The sequence below is a fragment of the Lutjanus erythropterus genome, chromosome 14 (genome assembly GCF_056507025.1).
Source record: "Lutjanus erythropterus isolate fLutEry1 chromosome 14, fLutEry1.hap2, whole genome shotgun sequence".
In the NCBI taxonomy this organism is placed as follows: Eukaryota; Metazoa; Chordata; class Actinopteri; order Lutjaniformes; family Lutjanidae; genus Lutjanus; species Lutjanus erythropterus.
Window position 1 is genome coordinate 17,930,559 of NC_139330.1, and position 21,302 is coordinate 17,951,860.

At 39.3% G+C, this 21,302-nt stretch overlaps 3 protein-coding genes across 3 annotated transcripts in view; 1 reads left to right on the top strand and 2 right to left on the bottom strand.

The window, feature by feature from the left end:
* The window catches only part of spock2 (SPARC (osteonectin), cwcv and kazal like domains proteoglycan 2), a 38,926-nt gene extending 32,495 nt beyond the window's left edge, over positions 1–6,431 (top strand). Inside the window, exons 6-10 of the mRNA XM_084736391.1 lie at positions 82–216; positions 1,258–1,476; positions 2,734–2,796; positions 3,681–3,812; positions 5,437–6,431. Of these exons, the coding sequence (XP_084592517.1) occupies positions 82–216; positions 1,258–1,476; positions 2,734–2,796; positions 3,681–3,812; positions 5,437–5,582 (695 nt within the window). The 3' untranslated portion in view covers positions 5,583–6,431. The remainder of the gene's footprint in view (positions 1–81; positions 217–1,257; positions 1,477–2,733; positions 2,797–3,680; positions 3,813–5,436) is intronic.
* Positions 6,432–8,811: 2,380 nt separating this feature from the next.
* Positions 8,812–12,861, bottom strand: tysnd1 (trypsin like peroxisomal matrix peptidase 1). Its single transcript, XM_084735978.1, has 5 exons — positions 12,327–12,861; positions 11,438–12,030; positions 9,858–9,988; positions 9,560–9,745; positions 8,812–9,372 (listed from the first exon to the last, which is right to left on the bottom strand). The coding sequence occupies exons 1-5, from the start codon at positions 12,816–12,818 to the stop codon at positions 9,170–9,172; spliced, it is 1,605 nt and encodes a 534-aa protein (XP_084592104.1). The 5' UTR covers positions 12,819–12,861; the 3' UTR covers positions 8,812–9,169.
* Positions 12,862–13,912: 1,051 nt separating this feature from the next.
* On the bottom strand, positions 13,913–20,225 carry sar1ab (secretion associated, Ras related GTPase 1Ab). Its single transcript, XM_084735976.1, has 7 exons — positions 20,126–20,225; positions 18,948–19,018; positions 17,651–17,770; positions 17,485–17,550; positions 17,294–17,397; positions 16,595–16,726; positions 13,913–15,174 (listed from the first exon to the last, which is right to left on the bottom strand). Exons 2-7 carry the CDS (start codon positions 19,003–19,005, stop codon positions 15,058–15,060), a joined length of 597 nt encoding a protein of 198 aa, XP_084592102.1. The 5' UTR covers positions 19,006–19,018; positions 20,126–20,225; the 3' UTR covers positions 13,913–15,057.
* Between the last annotated feature and the right edge of the window lie 1,077 nt (positions 20,226–21,302).

Below are 21,302 nucleotides of genomic sequence, written 5' to 3' on the forward strand. Positions count from 1 at the left end.
CAACATGAGCAAGTTCAGAAAACATCATATTATTCCTCTCATCCTCTCTTCCTCTTCTTCCTCTCTCTCTGGCCTCCGCAGAGAGCTGTACTGGACAGGATCTGGCTGATCTCGGGGAGCGTCTGAGAGACTGGTTTCAGCTACTGCAGACTAATGCCAAGCAGAACAACAATACCAAGCCCGGGGCCAGAAGCACTGCAGTCAGCACCACATCAGGTTAGAGCTGCTGTTTAATGAGTCCTGACTGCATTAAGAGGGAGTTACAGTACTTAAGTTACAGGCAGTATAACTATAAAAAAAATCTCTAAACAAGTTGTTATGTTTTTTATTATATATCGGTATAGATGATGATTGTTGTTGCCCTGGAGCTACTGCCATTGTGAAAAATACAGGGGCGTCTCCAGGGGTCCAAGAGCCTTTGATTGATATTTGAGATCCCCTGAAAGCCTCAGCAGAAAAAAACAGCAGAAAGAAATTTGGAAATTAAATAATTTTATCATCATTCAAGTTAAACCGTAAGTTAGCCGCTTGGTCAAAGGAAGTCTCTGCTGAAGTTGGGTTCATGCTCCTCTAAGCAGCTGTCATAGGAATGCAACGCTGCATCCAGTTCTTCTTCCATGAAGTTCTTACAGTAGTGCAACTCTGGACATGTAATGTTGCAAAAACCTATTCGCACCTCGAAAATAAATAGCTGGTGGCCTTTCACGTGGCATTTTCTGGCTCAAGACATAGCAGCCGTGTCATTTCAGTATCCAGTGACAGCAATTGTAAAAGCAAAAAGAAGTCCAACAGGGGAAATAAAATCCTCACAATTTTAGATTTATGGTTCTGCTGGTGCTGCTTCATGTGGATGAATTTTGCAACCAATTGCTGGACATCAAACACATTTGAAAATAGTTACAGAGGCGAGAAACTCTAACACTTTTGGGTGGATGAATCAAGATAGCGGTGCATCACACACAGGAGCATGCTGTGCTTCAAAGCAACAGGAAGTGAGCCTGAGAAGCACCAGGTCTTAACCAGGCTGTAAACTCTGAAGTGTGACATTCTTGTAATAGGTTGACAATGATAATGTCAAACGCTGTTTTCTTAGAAGAAGCTATTTGTATTGAAATCGGCAACACAAATTAATGAAATAATACGGTGGATTTGCTTGGAAACAGTGGATATTTCTGAACACACTGGCATGGTCTCATTTTCCATTTGTGCAGCTGTCCCCTGATAAAAATGAATGTTTGTTTGTCTTTGTGTTTGCAGTGCTGGACAGGAGCCTGGTGGCCAGCTGTAAGGACTCCATAGGCTGGATGTTTTCCAAGCTGGACACCAATAGCGACCTGTACCTGGACCAGGCTGAGCTGGCTGCCATCAACCTGGACAAGTACGAGGTCTGCATCCGGCCCTTTTTCAACTCCTGCGATTCCTACAGGGATGGCAAGGTCTCCACCGCCGAGTGGTGCCTCTGCTTTTGGAGAGAGAGTGAGTATTCTGGGAAGGATGTGAGGTTTGTGTCCACAGGCAAAGACACACACATTCACATGCCTGGGTGTTGACATATTCCCCTCGGCGCGTGCATTCAAACTTCCTCAGCTGCCCTCGGGTGTAGCTACCTTTGTGTTGTGTGCTGGTCCGTCACTATTTGTCTTCCTACTCATCCTCCTTTTCCCCAGTGGGGTGAAACGGTCACCGCAAGGAGCTAAAAACATCCCCGCTGCTTGTTGACAGCCTGGTTCTCCCACAGCTCTCAGAGATTGCGCCTGTCAGCCAACCAGCCAAGCAGAAACGAGGTCTAAGTCCCGAGCTCAGACAGTTTTGGGGGAGAGGAAATACAGGAGAATTGATTTTAAAATTTGCAAGAGGTCATTAGAAAACACTAGCTATGTTTACATGGACCCTAATATTCCACAGAACACCTTAATCGGAAGAGACTCCTGATCCGTCCTGATCTGTTCCGATCTGAAGGAATTTTCGGGATGTAAACTTTTGATAATCTGTTCAAAAGGAAAATAATAACCATGCAAATGCTTATTTCAATAGTTTCTCTCTGTATTCTTCTTCTGCATGTTTGCCCCACGTGGGGGTAGGTGACTTATCACAAATGAATTTCCAGGAGGGAAAGAAATATGAAAGTAGCAAAACAGAACTGGTCTGTGGTGGATGCAACTTTCTGTTAGAAACCTTAAATGATTAAAGGTTGCTAATGTTGTTCCCAGGGTACGATGTTGTTCCATCTTGAAATTTACCAAGTGGAAACACTTGTTCTTCTACTTTGTTTGTTTACTGGCAGTTGGTGAAGCAGGAGGCTAAAGAACAAAGTCATAACCTGCCCTACTGTGACTCTAATTATAATAAAAAAATAAAAAATAAAAAAAAAACAATAATAGAAATAAATAAATTAAATCTAATTGGCTAATAATCTTTGTTGGTTTTGGGTCATTTGGGTTGGATAGGTCTGGCAACAGGAGTGTGATTGGGTAAGGTTAGGCTAAGAATATCAGGCAAAGCCAATCAGAGGTAAAATAGGGCAGTTAATGCCATTTTCACCGTTTCATCATCTCTGTTGTGTTTTCAGCAGATTAGGTTAGATTACAGCAGGCAGAACCAGTTTGCACATATCGAAAAAACTGTATTTTGATTATTGTTTTGGCACACATGTTCTATCAAAATACTTTCTTTTTCTTATCCTTTGAAATTGACTGTTCTGGTATTTGGAAAATTATTTTCTGTTCCTTTCAGAGCCACCCTGCCTGGCCGAACTTGAGAGAATCCAAGTACTAGACGGCGGCAAGAGAAAGTTTGGTATGTATCTGACTTCTCATAAGAGCTTTTCAAAGCAATTGGATGTTTCTTTCCTTTTCGAGGGTTTTCATGGAGCAGATGACAAGCAGGAGGCGGGGATTAGTCTCTGATCAGTCTTGTGGATTAGAACTTGATACTGACAGACGGCAAAGGAAAGCAGCCATCAGTGTGTCTTACATGTACATGTGAGCGGATGAGTGTGTGTGTGTGTGTGTTTGGACATGCGTGCGTGCTCGCATGTGCGCACTGCAGATTTTGGCTGACTGACTGGGCTCTGAGTCAGGACTCTCCAAGGACACAGAGCAGCGAGGAAGGGGCAGTTTGCCAGCTCAACACTCAGATGTTCCCTTGAAAGACTGGACGATCAGTTCTGTTTTTTTGTTTTTTGTTTACATTGTTCTAAATTAGACTCAAAAACAATGAGTGTCACCTGAAGAATATGATGAAAATTAGCCCACAAGGGGATGTTTTGCCTCAGTCACAATTGCAACTACAGTATGTTTTCCACAGGCTGAATTTCATATTCATATTATGTTTCTGAAATTGAAAACTTTCCAATCCTGTGTCTTCCCTTATCCCATGATGATTAGCTAGCCATCCCCCGCGTACACCCCTACACCACCCCAATATGCTGCAATATGCTGACCTCATACTTATTCACCCCCATCTTGTTCCTTGAACATATTTGTATTCATGGAATATGGAATTGGCTGCCACATATGCTGCATGCATTACATTCTCACTTGGGCTCGATGCCATGTGTGATGAGGTGTGATTCATGGGGTTTGGAGAGATTATGCAGAATGTAGGGTCTTATAGGGTGCATGTGGCAGCTTCACCGTCCCTGACTCTTATTTGTTTGTGTTTCTGCGTGCGAATGCCAGGTCGATTCATCCCCAGCTGCGATGAGGACGGCTTCTACAGGAAGCAGCAGTGTGACAGGGGAGAGTGTTGGTGTGTTGACCAAAATGGAGGAGAAGTGGCAGGCTCTAGGATTCGTGGCAAGCCAGATTGCGGTAAGTCACATAGGTCTCAACTGTCAATATACTCTATACTTTGTTTTGTTTTGTCTCCCATCTTTCTGAGTTGAAGTTAAAAGAAATACAAGACTTCCTCTGTGCACACAAAAAGTTTATTTCTCTCAAATTCTGTTAACAAATTTGTTGAAATCTTCCCCACTTCTCCTTTGCCAAGATAATCCATCCACCTGACAGGTGTATCTTATAAAGACGCTGATTAAACAACATGATTCTGACACTGGTATGTGTTGGACTGGTCACAATAAAATGCCATTCTAAAATGGGACTCCCTACAAACTGGTATTTAACCCGGGGATGGTGCCTTAAATCCTGCATCACACATTCTTGTTCGCTCACCAAAGGTCGCCTTGTTGGATAAGCTAGCAAAACGATAACCTGAAAAGTTGTTTATTAACCTAATCTTTGCCTTAAACCCAACAACAAACATACAAGACACCTCACACCTGATTGTAACTTCAAACATAGTTGATTTTTTTTACTTTTTTGTGATCATCAGTTTACATAGATACACTCAGATTTTTACTCCTTTTCCGGCTGGCATGGCTGCAACTCTCAGTCTGACCATCATAACATTTTACTGGAAATATGTACAACTAAATAGCGTCTGTATTCTGATATCAATGTAATTTATTATCTTGCATCAATAAATGTCCAGTCTGAACAAGCTTACAAGGCAATTTCCATGTGTTAGAACAACTATATAAATGATAGGAAAATGTCAATAGGACACGTTTGTGCTGATTTTTTTAACACAAAAGACTAAGTGCAATTGATATTGGGTGCATGTTATGACATTTAAATGTTAGCATGACTGGATAGTGCAAATTAGAAGTAGTAGCCTATGTGATTTGTACTAAGCTAACTAAATCTGAAGTGTGCACTGCTACGTCCTGCCCATTTGGGGGAAATACGAGGGACTTCCTTGTTTATAGATTTATAGTTTATAGGGACTACCACTACCACTTCAAAATCTGCACTTGAATCTTGAAAAAAGACATTTATTAGTGAACTTATGGATATTTCATATTGGGCAAAAACAAAAGTATTGCCTGTTTTGTTGCATGCATTTGAATAGAATTTGAACTTGAAACCTGAATGTAGCAAGACAAAAAAAACCTCAAAATGTCTGCTACAGATTTGTCCACTTCTCCGCAGCACCCCCACATGCATTGTGTACAAGGCTTCCTTTATGTTAAAGGACTGAGGCCCACTGCAACATAACTCACTGCAGGGACCAGTGCCACATTCATGTGTCCGGAGTCATTTGCATTCTAAAGCACTGCTTGTCGCTGTGAGAAAAGTCTTTCAAGATAAATGAGGACTGGTTGGACTGAACCTGCGGTTGATAAGAATGGGTCCCCTGGCAAGGTTTAGAAATAGCTATTAAAATCCAGACAAAGTCAAACACATGCCCCCTTTTCTCTGGCGCTGCAGTCAATGTTTTTAAATTGATTTCAGTATTTCTCATTGGTATAGAAGGGACTCCATCAACGTTGAGAGGAAGACATACTGAACAGAATTCATTACAGTATACAAGATGGCAGCAGCGGATAATTCAATCTCCTTTTGCCCTGCATGTCTTCTCTCCGTCTCTCTACAGATGATGAAATGGTGTATTCAGGTGATTTTGGCAGCGGGGTTGGATGGGAAGACGAGGAGGAAAAAGAAGCCGAGGAGACTGCAGAGGAGGCCGAAGAGGAAGAGGGAGAGGTGGGAGAGGTGGATGATGGGGGCTATATCTGGTAAACATGTAGTCCAACCTCACCACAGGAGCATCTTGGTGGTCCCAAACACACACACACACACAAACACACACAGATCCTACAAAGAGATGGACACAGTGAAGCTCTCACACTCAGAACAACACTGGCGAGGGAGAGGGTTGCACAGGTTGGGAGAGGGAAGATGCAGATGTTATGGGAGTATTTAATGTTACAGGATGTTCTTAAAACGGGCAGGGGGAGGGGAAATATCACTATTAAGAAAATTATGGGTCTGGAGTCAAGAATTTTGTCCCCCCCCATACTTGTGAATCTTTGTTCTCTTCTGTTGTATGTCTTTTGAACCATCTTTGAGCAGTTTTTAGCTGATGCATAATGGAGACTTTAAGCAGCTGCAGGTGCTTGTCATGTGCTTGCATAAAAAAATGGAGAAAGATTGGGCGCATTTCAATGATCCAAATTGGCCTCTTTCATCTTTTCTCGCTGTAGATTAACAAAATTTAGATAACCAGTTTTGGTTTCAGGCAGGAATCGGGCGATAAAAGAGAGGAAGCCACATTAGAGTATTGAAAAGCGCCCTCTTACTTTACCCTTTTCATGTCATACGCTTCGGCTCATATGTGACAGTAGTGCTCTGTCTCATTCATGACTTATTAAAGAAAAAAAGTTTCTCACGCATCACTCTTTAGCTTGTATATAATGTGTGTATCAGAAGACAGATTGTCACCTATTAGTCCCGTTATCAATGCCTTGAAAGACTGGCAGAATATACTGCTCAGTTGACAAGTGTATCGTATCATAATGTGGATCAATTATTGTGTTTATTAAAAAAAAATAAAATAAACTGGTCTATGTGGCCCAGCTGGCCACCGTACATCTGAGTCTGTGCTTTTGTTCTCTCTTGTAGGATTTTACTGCTGTCATGATCCTCGAACAGTGATCTGCAACACATAGATGCCATTTATCTTTTTTTTTAGTACGTGTTGACTATTCTTTGTACAACAAATCGTTAAAAGAGAGGTCATACTGGGTTTTTGAGGCCATGCTAGCAGCTCTGTGAGGCTGTGTTAAGGGACCAGGGTTTAGTGGCATCTAGCGGGGATATTGCAGATTGCAACCAGCTCACTTCACCCTCCCCTTCCAAGCATGTAGAGAGCGTATGGTGGCTACTTCTGAATATTATGTTCAGTTTCTGCCATTATCAGCTAATAAACACCACCAAAATCTTACATGCTGGACTTTTAAGTAATAGTGATGCTAAATGGTAATGTCAGCATGCTAACTTAGGGGGCATATCTGTCCTTTGTGTCCTATGTTCACAAGGTCCTGTGTTCCATGCTAATGTATTATGTGTTATGTAGAGCTGGGAAACAAATAGGGCTCTGAGAACAGTACCTTGGGGAACATATGACTCTGGCAGGGCACATCTGCAGAACTGGGGAACTAGGACCCATGTGCCATGTGCGATAAATATGGGGAACTTAGGACCCTGGGAACATAGTAATAGTAATTTTACTATGTTCACCATCTTATCCTGGCCTAATAGCACACAAATATCTGCTAATTAACAGTAAACCCAAACTCATCTAAGGCTGGTGGTCTTGTGCTAACTAGTCAAAAAGTTTAGAGATTACCAAAATCATTACAGTTTATCCTGAGGAGAAAAGTAATGTCTGAATTTACACATCAGCTACTTATTCTTTAATAACAAAAACTGATCATTATTAATGATCATTATCAGAAAAAAAGTTTATTTTACTGTAAATCCATGTGTTTATGTTAAAAAAAAAAAAAACAAATATTGGCCAAATATATTATCATTTTCTTTGTTCTAGACTGAAACATCTCAACAAGAAATGATAGATTGTCATGGAAGTTGGTGCAATCATTACTAGAGTCTTCTCAGTCTTCCTCTTGTGTTACTATGACACTGACATATGTGCAAAGCATAAAAAGCATAAATGATCTGCACCATTATTTCTTGTAACATACTGACCAACATGCTTATGCCAGTATGTTTGTCATGAGCAGGAACTGTCATAACATCCACGCCAAAATATCTGTTGGATTCTATTAATCACATCTTCCATTATCGCTGTCCCTCCCTGAGCAAAAATCTCCCTCCTGCAATTTAACAATTAGGTCAGAGTTTTGTGCATAGAAATAAAATGTATGTGTGTGTCTTTCTCAATGGGTTCTTCATGATTTTACACAGATTCTGTTTTGGGTTGGGTGATATAATGACGATGTATTAGACGACTAAAATTTGGTAAACTACTCTACGCAATTTTCAGCCATCAGCATAAGAAAAGTTTTAAAATAAGTTACACTATAGTCTAGAAAACTTGAGTCTTCAGGAAATAACGTAATACTCGGACTTGGACCATCTTTTAAAATTAACATTTCAAAGACATATTCTATATCTCTGTGTCCTCCAAGGGGAAGATCTCATTGTCAGCTCACTTCTACTCTTGCCTTACCTCATTCTGCAGTGGAGTGTAGCTTATAGCTCTGGGAAACCAGCAGAAATGAGATACAGACTCAGGTCTGCATATCAGCACTTCTAACAGCACAATGCCTATAGAAAAGTCTCTCCTCAGCCTCCCCGGGACATTGCTCCTGCCTCTCCACTGTGAACTGCTCAGTCTGGGAACAGTGAAATAGAAACCTTATGGTATTTTACAGTGCATGCACCATGCACATCCTTGGGAGTCCAGGCCAAGAACGCTTGTCTTAGCATTGTAAAAACTGACAGTAACCAATCCTCTGAAATGTCATTTCTCAGTTTCACGTTTCACTGATAATGGAAATCAGTACCAGTAATGTCCCAGTGGGTGAAACCTTAAATGTGTTAGCTGTGACTGGCTATGCCTGCCAACAGATGTCTGAATACCTGATACCGACAGCAGAGTCTTCTGGCTACCCAAAGGGACCAATCATTTTCAGCAACCTGTCAGCCTATTATGCTGAGTATTCCTCCTGCTTGGTGAAAACAAGCCATATGTGACAGAACTAGGTGTAAATCCAAACATGCATATAACTCAAACCTAAGTGTAAAATGTGAAACCTGATGCCCTTTTTTATGCCATCATTTAATTTGATGCTTTATTACTTCATAGAGGGAGAAGTGTGGCTAATTAATTATGCCTTATTCAGCCCTTGAGCTTTAATTATGTTCCTTTGATAATTTAGTTGTAATAATGTGGGCAATTTGTGATGATTGTATACAGAAATATACCTGGTGCTAACCAAAATCTCACCAGAATAAACTATTTTATTCATTTAATTACATTACAGTACAATAAAACAATCTCCACAGGTATTAAAGTAACTTTAACTTGGCTGTTAAGCAGTATTTTAAATATTTCATATTGTTTACTGCATGATTCTGGTGTCAACATTAAGAATTCATTATTCTTGTTTTAGTTGCATTTACTGCTTCACATTGGTGACCTTCCTGCCTGGGTTTGTAACAAACTGAGGCATGAAATAGAGTTATACAGAATATTTTTTTTAAAAATTACCCATATATCAACTTATCAAATGTAATTTTGCATATAATCCATATTGATTAAACAATTATCTTTTTCTCTAGCATATTTCAAGGTGCTGTTATAGTTTGCTTTGTGCACTTTGTAGCCTCCACACCCTTTTGACTTTTTCTTCTCTGGTGTCCAACACACTGAACACACTGACATCCCTTGTCTGGTGAAATTGCTGCAACAATCCCTGGAAAACAGTCACTGGAATGCTGAAGTTGAGGTGTGGGTAAGTCACTTTGGCAGCCAAGTCCCTTGTGTTGCTAGAAACAATACCTGCAAAACAGCAAATAATTGTTATATTCTCTTTAAAATTATAAATACAGCAGTGTGTACAGAGCAATCTGACCTGTAGGTGCCTTTTTTTCTTCACATGTGCTGCATTGTTACAGTAAAGATTTTTTGTGGTCATCATGTGCCCCCCACTGATCAAAAAGAGTACATGATCTTGTGGGTTTCTTACCCAGGAGCTCTCCAGAGCGTCTCCGCACCACAGCACCCCCGCTGGTCCCTGCTTGTACCGCACATGTGGTCTGAAGCATGACAGGCTGGCCGTTCAAGTTAATGGCTTTGGAGAGGACACCACAGGTTAGGGACGGACCACAGCTGCGACCCAGCCCACCGTATCCCACCACGACTACAGAATCACCTGTAAGCAGAGAAACCAAGATGAGCATCAATTTTATAACAGTTTTATTAGTGCAAAGGAACAGAGAAGAAAGACGTTAGTTGAAGCCTCAACTTAAAGACTGAACTCAAACCTGGGTTGAAACTCTGAGCCATGTGAGGGACCACAGCCTCTGTGATGGAGTCTCTCAGCTGCACCAAAGCCAAATCATAGGGCGAAGATGCTTTAGTGGAAAACAGCACATCCCCAACAATATCACAGACTCTGTGAAACAGATATAAACAAAACAAACAGCCAACATTACATATTATGTACTGTTTGTGCCAAATTAGTATCAGCAATATTACAGCTTGGTAAAACACCCTGAACTCAAACAGGTGTTTAATTATAGACCTTTTTCACAGCAGCCATGTTGGTATGAAATAATGGGGTAAACACAGGTGTTCCCAATGATACTAATTAAGGTCCTGTTTCATTTAGTGTAGCAGAGTAAACATGCACAACAACAGCTCCCCAACTGTGTTTGACCTGAATGGAATGGAACCTTAATTAGCATCATTTGTAACACCTGTGTTTACCCTGTTTCATATCAATATGGATTAAACCTCTGCTCAAGTTGAAATTAGAAGTACTTGCCGGTAATTAAACATAAGGGCACCAAACTGCATGTACTTATAATAATGTTAAAGATATATAAAAAAAAACAACTTAATGACCACTTATGTAAAACACGTGCAGCACAGAACCACATATTTGAGGAAAGATGCATGGATGAATTTCACTCTCTTGTTGCCTTGTTGTGTCTGTTGCCTTGTTGTGTTTATACTATGTTTTCAAGTGGATGGTGGAGTTCATACCACAACTATAAAGTTTCAGTCTGGACACCAACATCCACCTGAGTTATGATGATTTTTAAAACAATATATGTATTGTTATTGTTAAAGTTATTCTTGGTGTGGACGGCCCTTTAGAGGAAAGGATTTTGCATAAGAGATAAGAACATGAATCAAATTACAAGCTGTTAGCTATTCACTTCTGAAGATTGCATTTACGCTTCAAAAATCAAACAGGTGGTGGTTTATTTGTGAAGATTACCTTGCTGAACAAAACGTGTAAAAAAAATCACAAACTTGTTTGCCACAGATCTTATTCTCTGCAATAATCCTAAATCCAATGGAACAATCCAGTTGGCTTTTTATGGAGAGAACCACAGTGACGCTAACTTCCAGGCTGGCCTAGAAAAATACGTAATCCCTGCAGCACTGCAAACACACAGTCCTGAGATGAAGTTTAAACTGGCAAAATACATGGAGGAGATGAATAAAGGCTGTGTAGGGATTTTAAAGGAGAGGAGTTAAAAAAAACAGTTCAACCAAAAACACAATATTAACAGTTCATCCAATCTCCTAGACTACCAAATAAACTGTTTTACCAACATGTCGAGTGATCCACTCAGACCAATACATCTTCCTCAGTCACCTTTGGGTCTAGTGTTCCATTTTCAGATCTGCATGGTGGCAAATCGGCATTGCAGGGCAATTGTTAATGGTATTAGTTCCATATGTGCTTTTCCTGCAATGATGATGTGATGTGTTTTGGGATGAATTTTCCCCTTCAAATCTCTCTTCTTCTTCAATCTCTTGCACAAAAAAGGGTGTGATTGGGGAGTACCTAACACACTTAACAGGGTCAAGACAATGAGTGTGCTCTCACCTGTCGCTGTGATGGAACTTCAGGGTGACCTTCGACTTCCCGTTGACAACATGCCGGCAGGTCACAACCAGCTTAGAGGTGACAGCAACCCCTGAGCCCCAGAGCTGTCCACTGTCCACCAGGCACACAGTGGGGTATTTGGCAGTGTTTGACTCCTTGGCTGTGGCGGCCATGTGGAGGTCAGCCTCTCCAAGATGGAGCCAAACGCCTCGGAGTGGGTCTTGAATGCTCACACAGCGGACGATGTTCCTGAAGATGGAGTGGACGGAGCAGACAAGAGTGAGACCTATCCACTCATTTGCCTTCCAACCAAAGGGAGACACAATCAGTCCAATGAGGTGCACATTGTCTGCGCCTTTCACCACAAACAGTCCTCCGCCCTCAGTGCCGGGCAAGCAGCGGGCATCAGTGAGGATGACAGCATTGTCCTCTCCAGCGACGTTACTGATGATACCTCTACTGAGGGTGCTGCTGAAGAGATCCACGCAGAGGGAGCCAAAGGGTGAGCCACAAGCAACAACCGGGCAGCCCTTCTGGAGAGATGAGCTGCTCTGCCAGGGTATGGTCCCTGAATCCAGGCTGCTGTCTGCCATCTAGGGTTGTCACAATGTTTTTTAAACATTTAAATTTCAAGACAATAGTGGTGTAAAAAAAAATTACACTAAATACATATATCAATACTACAGCAAAAAGAAAAAAGAAGCAAAAAGTGAAGTTTTTTCTCCTTTTTGTTTCTTTGTCTGGTGTTTGTCTTGAATGAGCACTTAAAGCTTATGTTTTTTGGTGGTTCAGTACTGTTGATATTATGAAATGCTTGTATTGTATTACTTTTAAACATGGTACTGACAAAGTATTTAACTATCCATACTTTTGACAACCTGACTATCACCATAATACTTGCCTTGAGAACAGCGAACCAGCTGAGGAACTGGGCATCTCTCACCAGCTTCTCATCCTCCTCGTCACCATGGAAACGCCACTGGTCAGCCTCTTGGAAAACTGCCTGGAAAGCCTGTTTGAACTCCAGGCAGTTCACCAGCATCAGCAACTCGGCTGAAACTTCCCGGGTACACGTTGTTTTGCTCGTGAGGGGTGACAATGCTTCTCCGTGTGCAGACTGGCTGCCGTCCAGATCTCGCTGAGGAGAAAAGCTGACGCGGATTTTAAGTTTGTCACTGAAGCTGCGGGGTGACAGGAACCTGTGGTCCGCAGCCAGGGGCTCTGTGTCGGTGATAAAACGGGAGAACGGGAGGCCGGTGCATATCACTGTTCCAGTCTGAGGATGGACGATAACTCCGCTGCAGCTCACAGGCTTCTTTGCTGAAAAAGGCTCCCACACATTAACTACACAGCAGCACCTCTCTACCTCCTTTACCTCCATGCTGTCAGAAATACAGATGAACTTTACCCACCATGCGTCAATAACGGAGTTTAGAAACTTGAAGACACTGGAAAACCGTCGAAAAGCAGCATATTAAAAACAGTTACAGTCCAGTGGTGAGACAATAAAAAAACAAACCTCCATGCTGGGCAAGTATAAAAGATTTAGTTCATATTTAAACTAATGTTCAATCGCTAATATTCACTGAAGTGTGTAACAGCCGAAGTTATGTGGAGTAGCTTCCTGGTTGATTCTCATTGGCTCCCGAGACCCCACGAGACTTCTACCCATTAATATGATTGGTCAGAATGTAAACACGAACAGCTTCGAGCCAATAGGATACAAGGAGGTGGGAATATAGTTGCTTGCATGGCTTTTATGTGTATTTAAATATATGTAGTGTATGAGGGACAAAAATTGCATGCCCATAAATTAATAAGTAAATGTAGAAGTTAATAAATGCATGAATAAATAAATAAATAAAACGTACATCGATTTGTTTTTATTTGTATTTATAAATGCATTTGAGTATTTAATTACTAATTTTTGCATTTACTTATATTATACTTATGTCAGTTTTTTTGGTCCTTCATAGATGTATATCCTCTGACACTGATAATAACGTATGTTAAGTGGAAAGTGAAACTGTTGTACGGTTGCCAGTTATCAGTTTCTATGTAGTTCAGTTATTCAGTTTGTTTGTTGCAATGGTAATTCTGTTTACAGCATGTGAATATTAAAAATATGCAACAATTTAGTTAGGGGTGTAGTGGTAAATACAGGGGTGGGTAAAGTGTGGATCAGATATAGTTCACCCACCTTGTTTCCCCTCATTGATTGATGCAGTTGATCTAAAATAGATGAGTAAACACAGCCTCATTTTGAAAGAGGTGGATTTCTTGAGTTAACCTCCACTTAGCCCCTGGAAACAATAAAGGTTTAATTGAAAAAAGGTCCCATATTATAGAAAGATTTGGAAGAAGATTTTGCATTAGCATAATATTTTTAAAACCTATTTGACCTAATAATATAATGTATTAATAATCACTTGGTTTGGTTGTATTTATAACTTGTATGTATGAGTCAGACAAGTATTAAAGGATTGTCAAAAATATTTATTATGCTCAAACTTCACACATGTTTAATAACAATATGACCTACCATTTGTAAGAGATACAGTACTTCAGAGCTCGATGCTTGATGTAAAAGGCAAGCCTATTTTTTATTGCAAAATATAAATAAGAGCTTATATACAAAATAATGTATAATATTGCACTAAGAGGTAATTCCATGCATACCTTTTGACTGCCCTATTTTTAGGCACCAACCGAGTACTCTCATAATATGACTGCATGTTGTGAGCAGCTACTAATCACAAAGTACTCAAGTCATTTCACAGCAATTAGCTAACCAAAAACAGGTACCAACAAGTAAGAGTTTGTTACATCACCTGGCTGTGCTGATGCAGTTAACATATACTGCCATTGTTTAACACTGTCCTGTGCTATTAAATAAAGCTCCTCGTAACAAAATGTCAGTTAATGCACTTGTGGTCACATTCATATAAATGGCCTGTAGTGTATTCTCCATTTATTAAAAAAAAACATGCAATCAGCAGAACTGACCTTGGATGTAGCACACTACTGTATTAACACTGCTCTCATTTATAAATATGGCACCAAATCTCTGCAGCACTCTCCTGAAAAACTATTATGTCCTTGGAAAAAAAACTGATGGTAATTAAAGATTCCCATTAGTTTGAAAGAAATAGGACAAATATAAAGATACAGTATTCATCCTCTATCAAGGAAGAGTAACTCAGAGCACGAAGTGTTTAACCAAATTGACCTTCACTGTAAATCTACACCAGCGGCTAAAAATAAACCCGGGTCAGAAACTGGTTCACAGCGATGACATGTTCTATATGGCGGACAGAATTCTCCACAGGCCTTAAGTAAAGGTAGGAACCACACCATGAAGATTATTCTCCACACTCAATCTAAATAAACATTCTAGACTAATCTTTGACTCGTTGTGGTGTGATACAGATTTCTTTGAACACATGGAGAACAAAAGGTATATTAACACAAAACACTACTTGAAACACATTTCCTACTAACACAGTTCATAAATAAGGTATTATTTAATAAAACCTCTCTCTACAGCAGGTAGTTTTGTGTGGAACATGTCTTTGTGTGCACAGGCAGCACGGTAAATCCGGTTAAGGTTATTAAAAGAATCAGTCAATATACTGGGAGAGCCAGCGGAAACCGTCTCCATATCCTTGTCTCTTCAGCACGCTGCACATGAAAACCTCCATTGGCCTCAAATTCAGCTCCTTCAGTGACACTTTGCCCTGTAAAGAAACAAAAAAAATAAAATTTAAAAGCACAGATTTTAATTCACAACTCAAACGTTTCAACATATTTTACAATATACACTGAACATGTATGATCAGTATATTTAACCTGTAACGCTCTGCATGTTGTACAACAGAGAAGCATAGTGGGGCTGCAACTACTGATTGATTTGGTGTTTGGTCTGGAAAATTGTAAAAAAAATAAATAAATAAATAAATATATATATATATATATATATATTGATCAGTGTTTCCAAAATCCCAAGGTGCTGTCCTCAAATGTCTTGTTCTGTCCACAACACAAAATATTCAGTTTACTTAATAATAAATAAATTAAACTAGTTAAAGATTAATTTAGTAGTTGACAGCTTATCAATTAATTGACTAATCATTGCAGCTCTTGAATACAGTGCAATATTTGGAGGGCTGTGGTGTGACTCATGGATCACTGACACAGGCTTTTCCTTTTGCTCATTTTTCTCATCTATTCTTGCATTTTCGTCTCTTGCTGAGAAACAGCAGGTGGTAAATAAGACTAACACTAACTATGAAAAATTTGCATGAGACAGGTAATGTGCCAAATGCTTCTCAACAGTATATTTCACCCCACTGCCGCTGGATTTAACAAGAGCAGCGGTGCATCCAAACACAGTTTCGCCTGCCCTTGGCAAGTCAGATTTGTACTAGAAATTCAAGCAACTCTGAGCTTTCAACTATCTCAGAGTGAAAGTGGGTGGAAAAACGCCTTTCTTCTGTGCTGAAAGGAAGGTAGGTCTGGCCTTGCAAATTTTTGTGAAGCTTGCTGTTGTTTTTATGCAGTGAAAATGTCCTTGAAGGACCAGGTAACATGGACACAAAGGCGTGATTTACTGAAGTCACAGAGAGGAGGAAAGAGGCAGTCTTTAACTATAGTATTGATAGTATTTTAGTGTGTGTTTCTACTTCTTTCACCCAGACAGATGGATGCAATAACTGTATAAATTAAATAAACTGACAAAATAGACTTCAGCTTTCAATCACATCATTTAATCTAGAGCTTCAACAATTAATAGATTATGAATCATGTTGATTAGGATCACAATTATTAAATAAATTGCCCTCTATTTTGATAATCGATTAACCAGTTTGAATTATTTTTAAAGGAAAAAAACCTGAATTCTCTGAGTCCAGCTTCTCAAATGTGACTATTTTCTGGTTTATTTACTCCTTTATGACAGTAAGCTGAATATTTTGGGTTGTGGGCAAAACAAAACAATTGAGTATGTCATCAACATCAACATTTTTTTCACAATCTTTTAGACCAAACAACTAATCAATTAATGGAGAAAATAAACAACAGATTAAGCGATAATTAAAGTAAGTATTGTTAAGTAAGTATTATTTGGAGCCCCAATTTAATTGCACAGGTGTTCATTACCTTTCCAGTTGTGTGTCCGTGAAGACCAAACATTCCTCTGAGTGCATCCTCACTGATGGCCTCTGGACGGTCTATTTTATTCCCCAGGATGAGAACCGGGACATTTGAGATGGTTTCATCTGTTAACAGGGCCTGCAGACAGGAGGAGGTGTCATATATTCATCAAAGAGACCATTCCTATCAGAGAAAGCTATAAACAGCTGTGTTATGTGTGTTATGCCTGGACTACTGTAACAGCCTTTTTACATGTCTTAAAAGAAAAACTGCAGACCGGCTACAGAGAGAACAGAACTCAGCTGCCAGGCTTTTAACCACAGAAAACAGGTTTGAACACATCACCACACCGGTTTTAGACTCTTTATTCTGTCTTCCAGTACATTTTAGGATTGGCACTGAACAACCTGCCTCCTCAGTATATCTCAGATCTTTTAGACTTGTACAACACTGCACTGTGAGATACTTGAGCAGGAGTCTTTTATCTGTTACAGAGTCTACGGTGAGACATGGCGAGAAAATATGACAGGCTGAGTCAGTAGCTTTTTAAAAATCTAAACTTAAAGGAGAAATATGAAATACATTTACTGTACTAAATTATAAAATGACCATGATATCTCATCAAAGCTTAAAGAAGCATGCCAAGTTGAAATTCTGCTCAATCAAATTCTAGTATTTCCACTGAAATCAGTGTAATTAACTTACATCCAGTTCAACTTTAGCCTCCGCTAGCCGCTCATGATCAGCACAATCCACCATGTAGACTATACCATTTATGGCTGGGAGGTAGTTCTTCCAGATCCTTCGTGCTGTGAGAGAAACAGAATTTCAGTGTTCATGTAACACATTATTTATATCGCTGCCAGTGCATTAAACAGCATTTTCCTTAGTGCCACCTTGTGTGTGACCCCCAAGGTCAAAGGTTGTAAAGGTCATTCCAGCTATAGTCAGCTCCTCCGATGCTGTGGACACAGAGGGGAAGCACTGACTTTAGATACGTCATGAAAAAAGAAAAACGAGGCTGATTGCTGCAGTGACAACATGTCAAATCGGTGGATGTACTTGGATGTAGCGTTGGCACGTGCTGTCCCAGCCTGTCGTCTCTGAGCATGTGCAGGAGTGTCGTTTTTCCAGCGTTGTCTAGTCCAAGGAACACTAGCTTGCCGGTCTTCTTGTACAACCCTGATGATCAGAAGAAAAACTGATCAGTATTTAAAATAAACTCATTCTAAACTTGTATTATGTTTTTTTTTTCTTTCTCAGTCTTAAAGAGGATAAAGGAAGGCCCTGACACACTCAGCACCAAGACTGAGGGGGTCCTTTGTTCTTGTCATATTCAGCTACTGAAGTTATAATTAATCAGTGTTATTTCACATTTATGCCATCAATTGGTAGTTTCAATACAGATAATACCAAAAAGTGGAATTGGTGAAATACAAAAACATAAAAATATAAATGTAAATTGAATCAGGATAACTTATAGTTACTGTGGGAACATTTGGAGTCTCCAACTAAAACATTTGGTGATCTGCTTTAACTTATATATTAAGTAAGGGATAACATACAGTAAGTGGGTTTGATGGAGGTCTTGAGTCATCCCAAAAGCCGCTCATTGCACGGATACATACGCAAAAAATAATAATAATTTCACACAAGATATTTATTTAAAAATAAATATTAATTAATATTAATATTTTTAAAAAACTGCACCTATAGCATGTTGTAGCTATGTTATTCATAGCAGCAGTCTGCTATTCAGAAATAACGGGACTGTAGAATTCTGTAACTGCCCGATCAGAACTGAGTACTCAACAAAACTGTGTATTAAAATACACCAAATAACTGTCATACTACTTGTGCTGGCCTCTAAGTTTCCTTTACCTTCACTGACAATGAGACAGACATTCAAACTAAAAAGATTTTTTTCCTTTTTTACTGTTTTTTAAGACCTGATCCTCTGCTAATGTAACCAAATGTTTCTGACTCACAATGGGATTGTGATATAATTCACGATTACTGGGAATGATAATTTTTTACATCGCAAATTTCATTGTCACTGAAAAAATCATGATGACGTGACATTTGTTGGAGTCTGTAGCAAACAAACATGTTTTCTTACAGCTAGACAACAATATTTGTAGGCCAGAGCACCTCTGCAGCATTATAGTACTTCATTATAATGCTGTTTTGTCATACAGTTTAGCTTTATCAAAAAAATTGCAGCTTCTGCTGGATATTGCACTTGGCCATATTGCAATTTTGATAATATTTTGATTAAGTGTGTAGCCCTGCATATGACAAGAATATTGTGGTGTTTACTGTTGGACAATATTGTTGACATTCATGTATAATACTCTACCTAATAGTTGCAAGACACTGCTGAAGCTCCTGCAGATCCAGTCAAATATAAAAGACATTTCTCTTGACTGCCTGTAAAACAGATAATATAACTGATATTATTTATTATGGCACATTAAACATTAACACATTACAGTACACAAAGCAAGCCCCTGCCTCATTAAAGCATACCTCAAAAATGGCACATATTGGAAAATAAAGAATAAGTCAGTAAATATTTATACAATTCAAAGTCCTGTTGCAAAAGGACATGATTGCATTACACTTTTGAGCACTGAAGCTCATTGTTAATGATTATTCCTGACCCTGGATTACTCTGCTGGTATGTGTAAGCTCTGCGTAATCACACAAGCTGTAATGCATGAAAGGGAAAAGAGGGCAAACTAGGCAGCAAGCAGAGTTTAGATGATTTTTAGATGCTAGTTTGTTCTGAGAGCTGTCTCAGTGAGTCACACTGATCTTCCTCTGACTATTTTTATGACGGGTTGTGGCAAGGACACTTGATCTGGACAGTCACCCCCTGCTTCCCTCTCTCACTCACTCACTCACTCACTCACTGACACACACTCACACACACCTGTCACTCTCTGTGGGACGGGATGTGCTTGTTGCAGTGATTGGTGAGGCCTTCAGTGACCAAGGCTTCGGGAAATTACACAATTGTTGACTACTTTACCTTGCAATGTTTCAGCTGGATCACCAGACTCCATATATAAAGTATGACATTTAATTTATACGTCTGTTGATTAAATATAACAGAACAGACCCCGTGTACTGAGTCAACCCTCAGAATTGTAATAAACAACCGCAGGTTTGCATGTGAATCTCAAATCAGTATCCCATAGCAAAAATACATTAATTACACCATAAAACACATTAGGACACTAAACTCCTGACAGAGCTCATCAGAGACGATTGTTCCAGTGACTTCACCATTACTGACACAGTTCGGCTTATAACATGAAGCTCGTAGCAGCAACGTCAGCTGTCACAGCGTAAACAATGATAAATTTAGTAAACAACATGAGCGCGCAGGAGGTCCAGAATGATAAAACTAGACCATTAATATTATAATGTCAGGAAAGTGTTTCAACAAGCAGAAAACAAGACTTTAAAAAAATGGTGATGTGGTAACTGGAACAAAGTAAACTAATATAAGATTTGTGTTGTTATTATTACCTTGGTCTGACGAATTTATGAACTGTCCGCTGGATTTTGGTCCGAGCCCGTCCCGTCAACTGACATGAAGCCCAGAACTTTGACAGTTAACCGGAAATACGTCATCGAGCTAGCTAAAAGCGGGAGGGGCGCACGCATGCCAGTCATATTTTTTTACTGAAAAATGAACCACAAATCTCTCTCTGCCAGTGAGAGGAAAAGTACTGTACTTAGATATTTTATTCAAATAAAAATAGCGATAAAACAGTGCATAAATATTGTGGTGAAATTAAGTAAAATTCATGCATTTATTTTTGTAAGTATAAGCATCAACTGTACTTAAAGTACAAAAAGTAAACGTACAAATCAGTACCGGCCCCTGACTGGTCGGTATCAAAATATGATATCTGATATATACATATATATATATTTTCCATTTTTTAACTTTATCTGTATTTTTTATAGTATTCTATTGTCATGCCCCTCTTTCTATTTGTACTGCTTGAGCTGCTGTGACGTGTGAATTTTCCCGGTGTGGGATCAATAAAGTTTTCTTATACCATCTTACTTTATCTTATCTTATCTTATCTTATCGATAAGATACTGAACAAACGATATTGTTATTGGTATTGCTTTTCAGGGTAAAACCTTGCATAGTAGCATACAAGTACCTCAAAAATATAATTACGTTCAAATACTTGTACTTGGGTAAATTTATTTAAATGTACTTACTTAACTCCCGGCAGTCCTTTCTTTTGCAACAACAATCTTACTGCAACGTTTTGGGGAGATTTTAGATCCTGCTGAGTAAATTTTATTCACGAATGTAGATTTTGTTTAAAAAATACCAATGTGTTATAATTTCCCTTAAGACAATTTTGTTATAAATCCTTAAAAACAACACAAAATTTACAACCCTAGCTTGGAGAGGTGACTGTGACATCAACGATTATAAGTTACTAATACTTTGAGTAGTTTTTGAGACAAACACCTTGTACTTTTACTTAAGTATATTTCTAACACCAGTACTTTTACTTGTAATTGAGTAATATTTAAGCAATGTAAGCAACACAATGCATTACAAAAAGAAAGGTCATGTAGATTATTGAACACTAGGTGGCAGCATTATATGACAACTTAGTCCACTGAAGTTTATTTGCTCTACTTTGACACTAACAGCTCTACTCAAACTTCTGAG

Bases quoted from the DNA above. Each gene is read 5' to 3' on its own strand.
- tysnd1 (XM_084735978.1), bottom strand. From the start codon at position 12,818: ATGGAGGTAAAGGAGGTAGAGAGGTGCTGCTGTGTAGTTAATGTGTGG. The intron at 9,989-11,437 runs GTGAGAGCACAC...TCTGTTTCACAG, and splicing joins AAGTTCCATCACAGCGACAG to AGTCTGTGATATTGTTGGGG. The intron at 9,373-9,559 runs GTAAGAAACCCA...GCTGTTTTGCAG, and splicing joins ACGCTCTGGAGAGCTCCTGG to GTATTGTTTCTAGCAACACA.
- sar1ab (XM_084735976.1), bottom strand. From the start codon at position 19,005: ATGTCTTTTATATTTGACTGGATCTGCAGGAGCTTCAGCAGTGTCTTG. The intron at 17,551-17,650 runs GTACATCCACCG...CTGTGTCCACAG, and splicing joins CGTGCCAACGCTACATCCAA to CATCGGAGGAGCTGACTATA. The intron at 15,175-16,594 runs GTAATGAACACC...GTTTCTTTACAG, and splicing joins ACGGACACACAACTGGAAAG to GGCAAAGTGTCACTGAAGGA.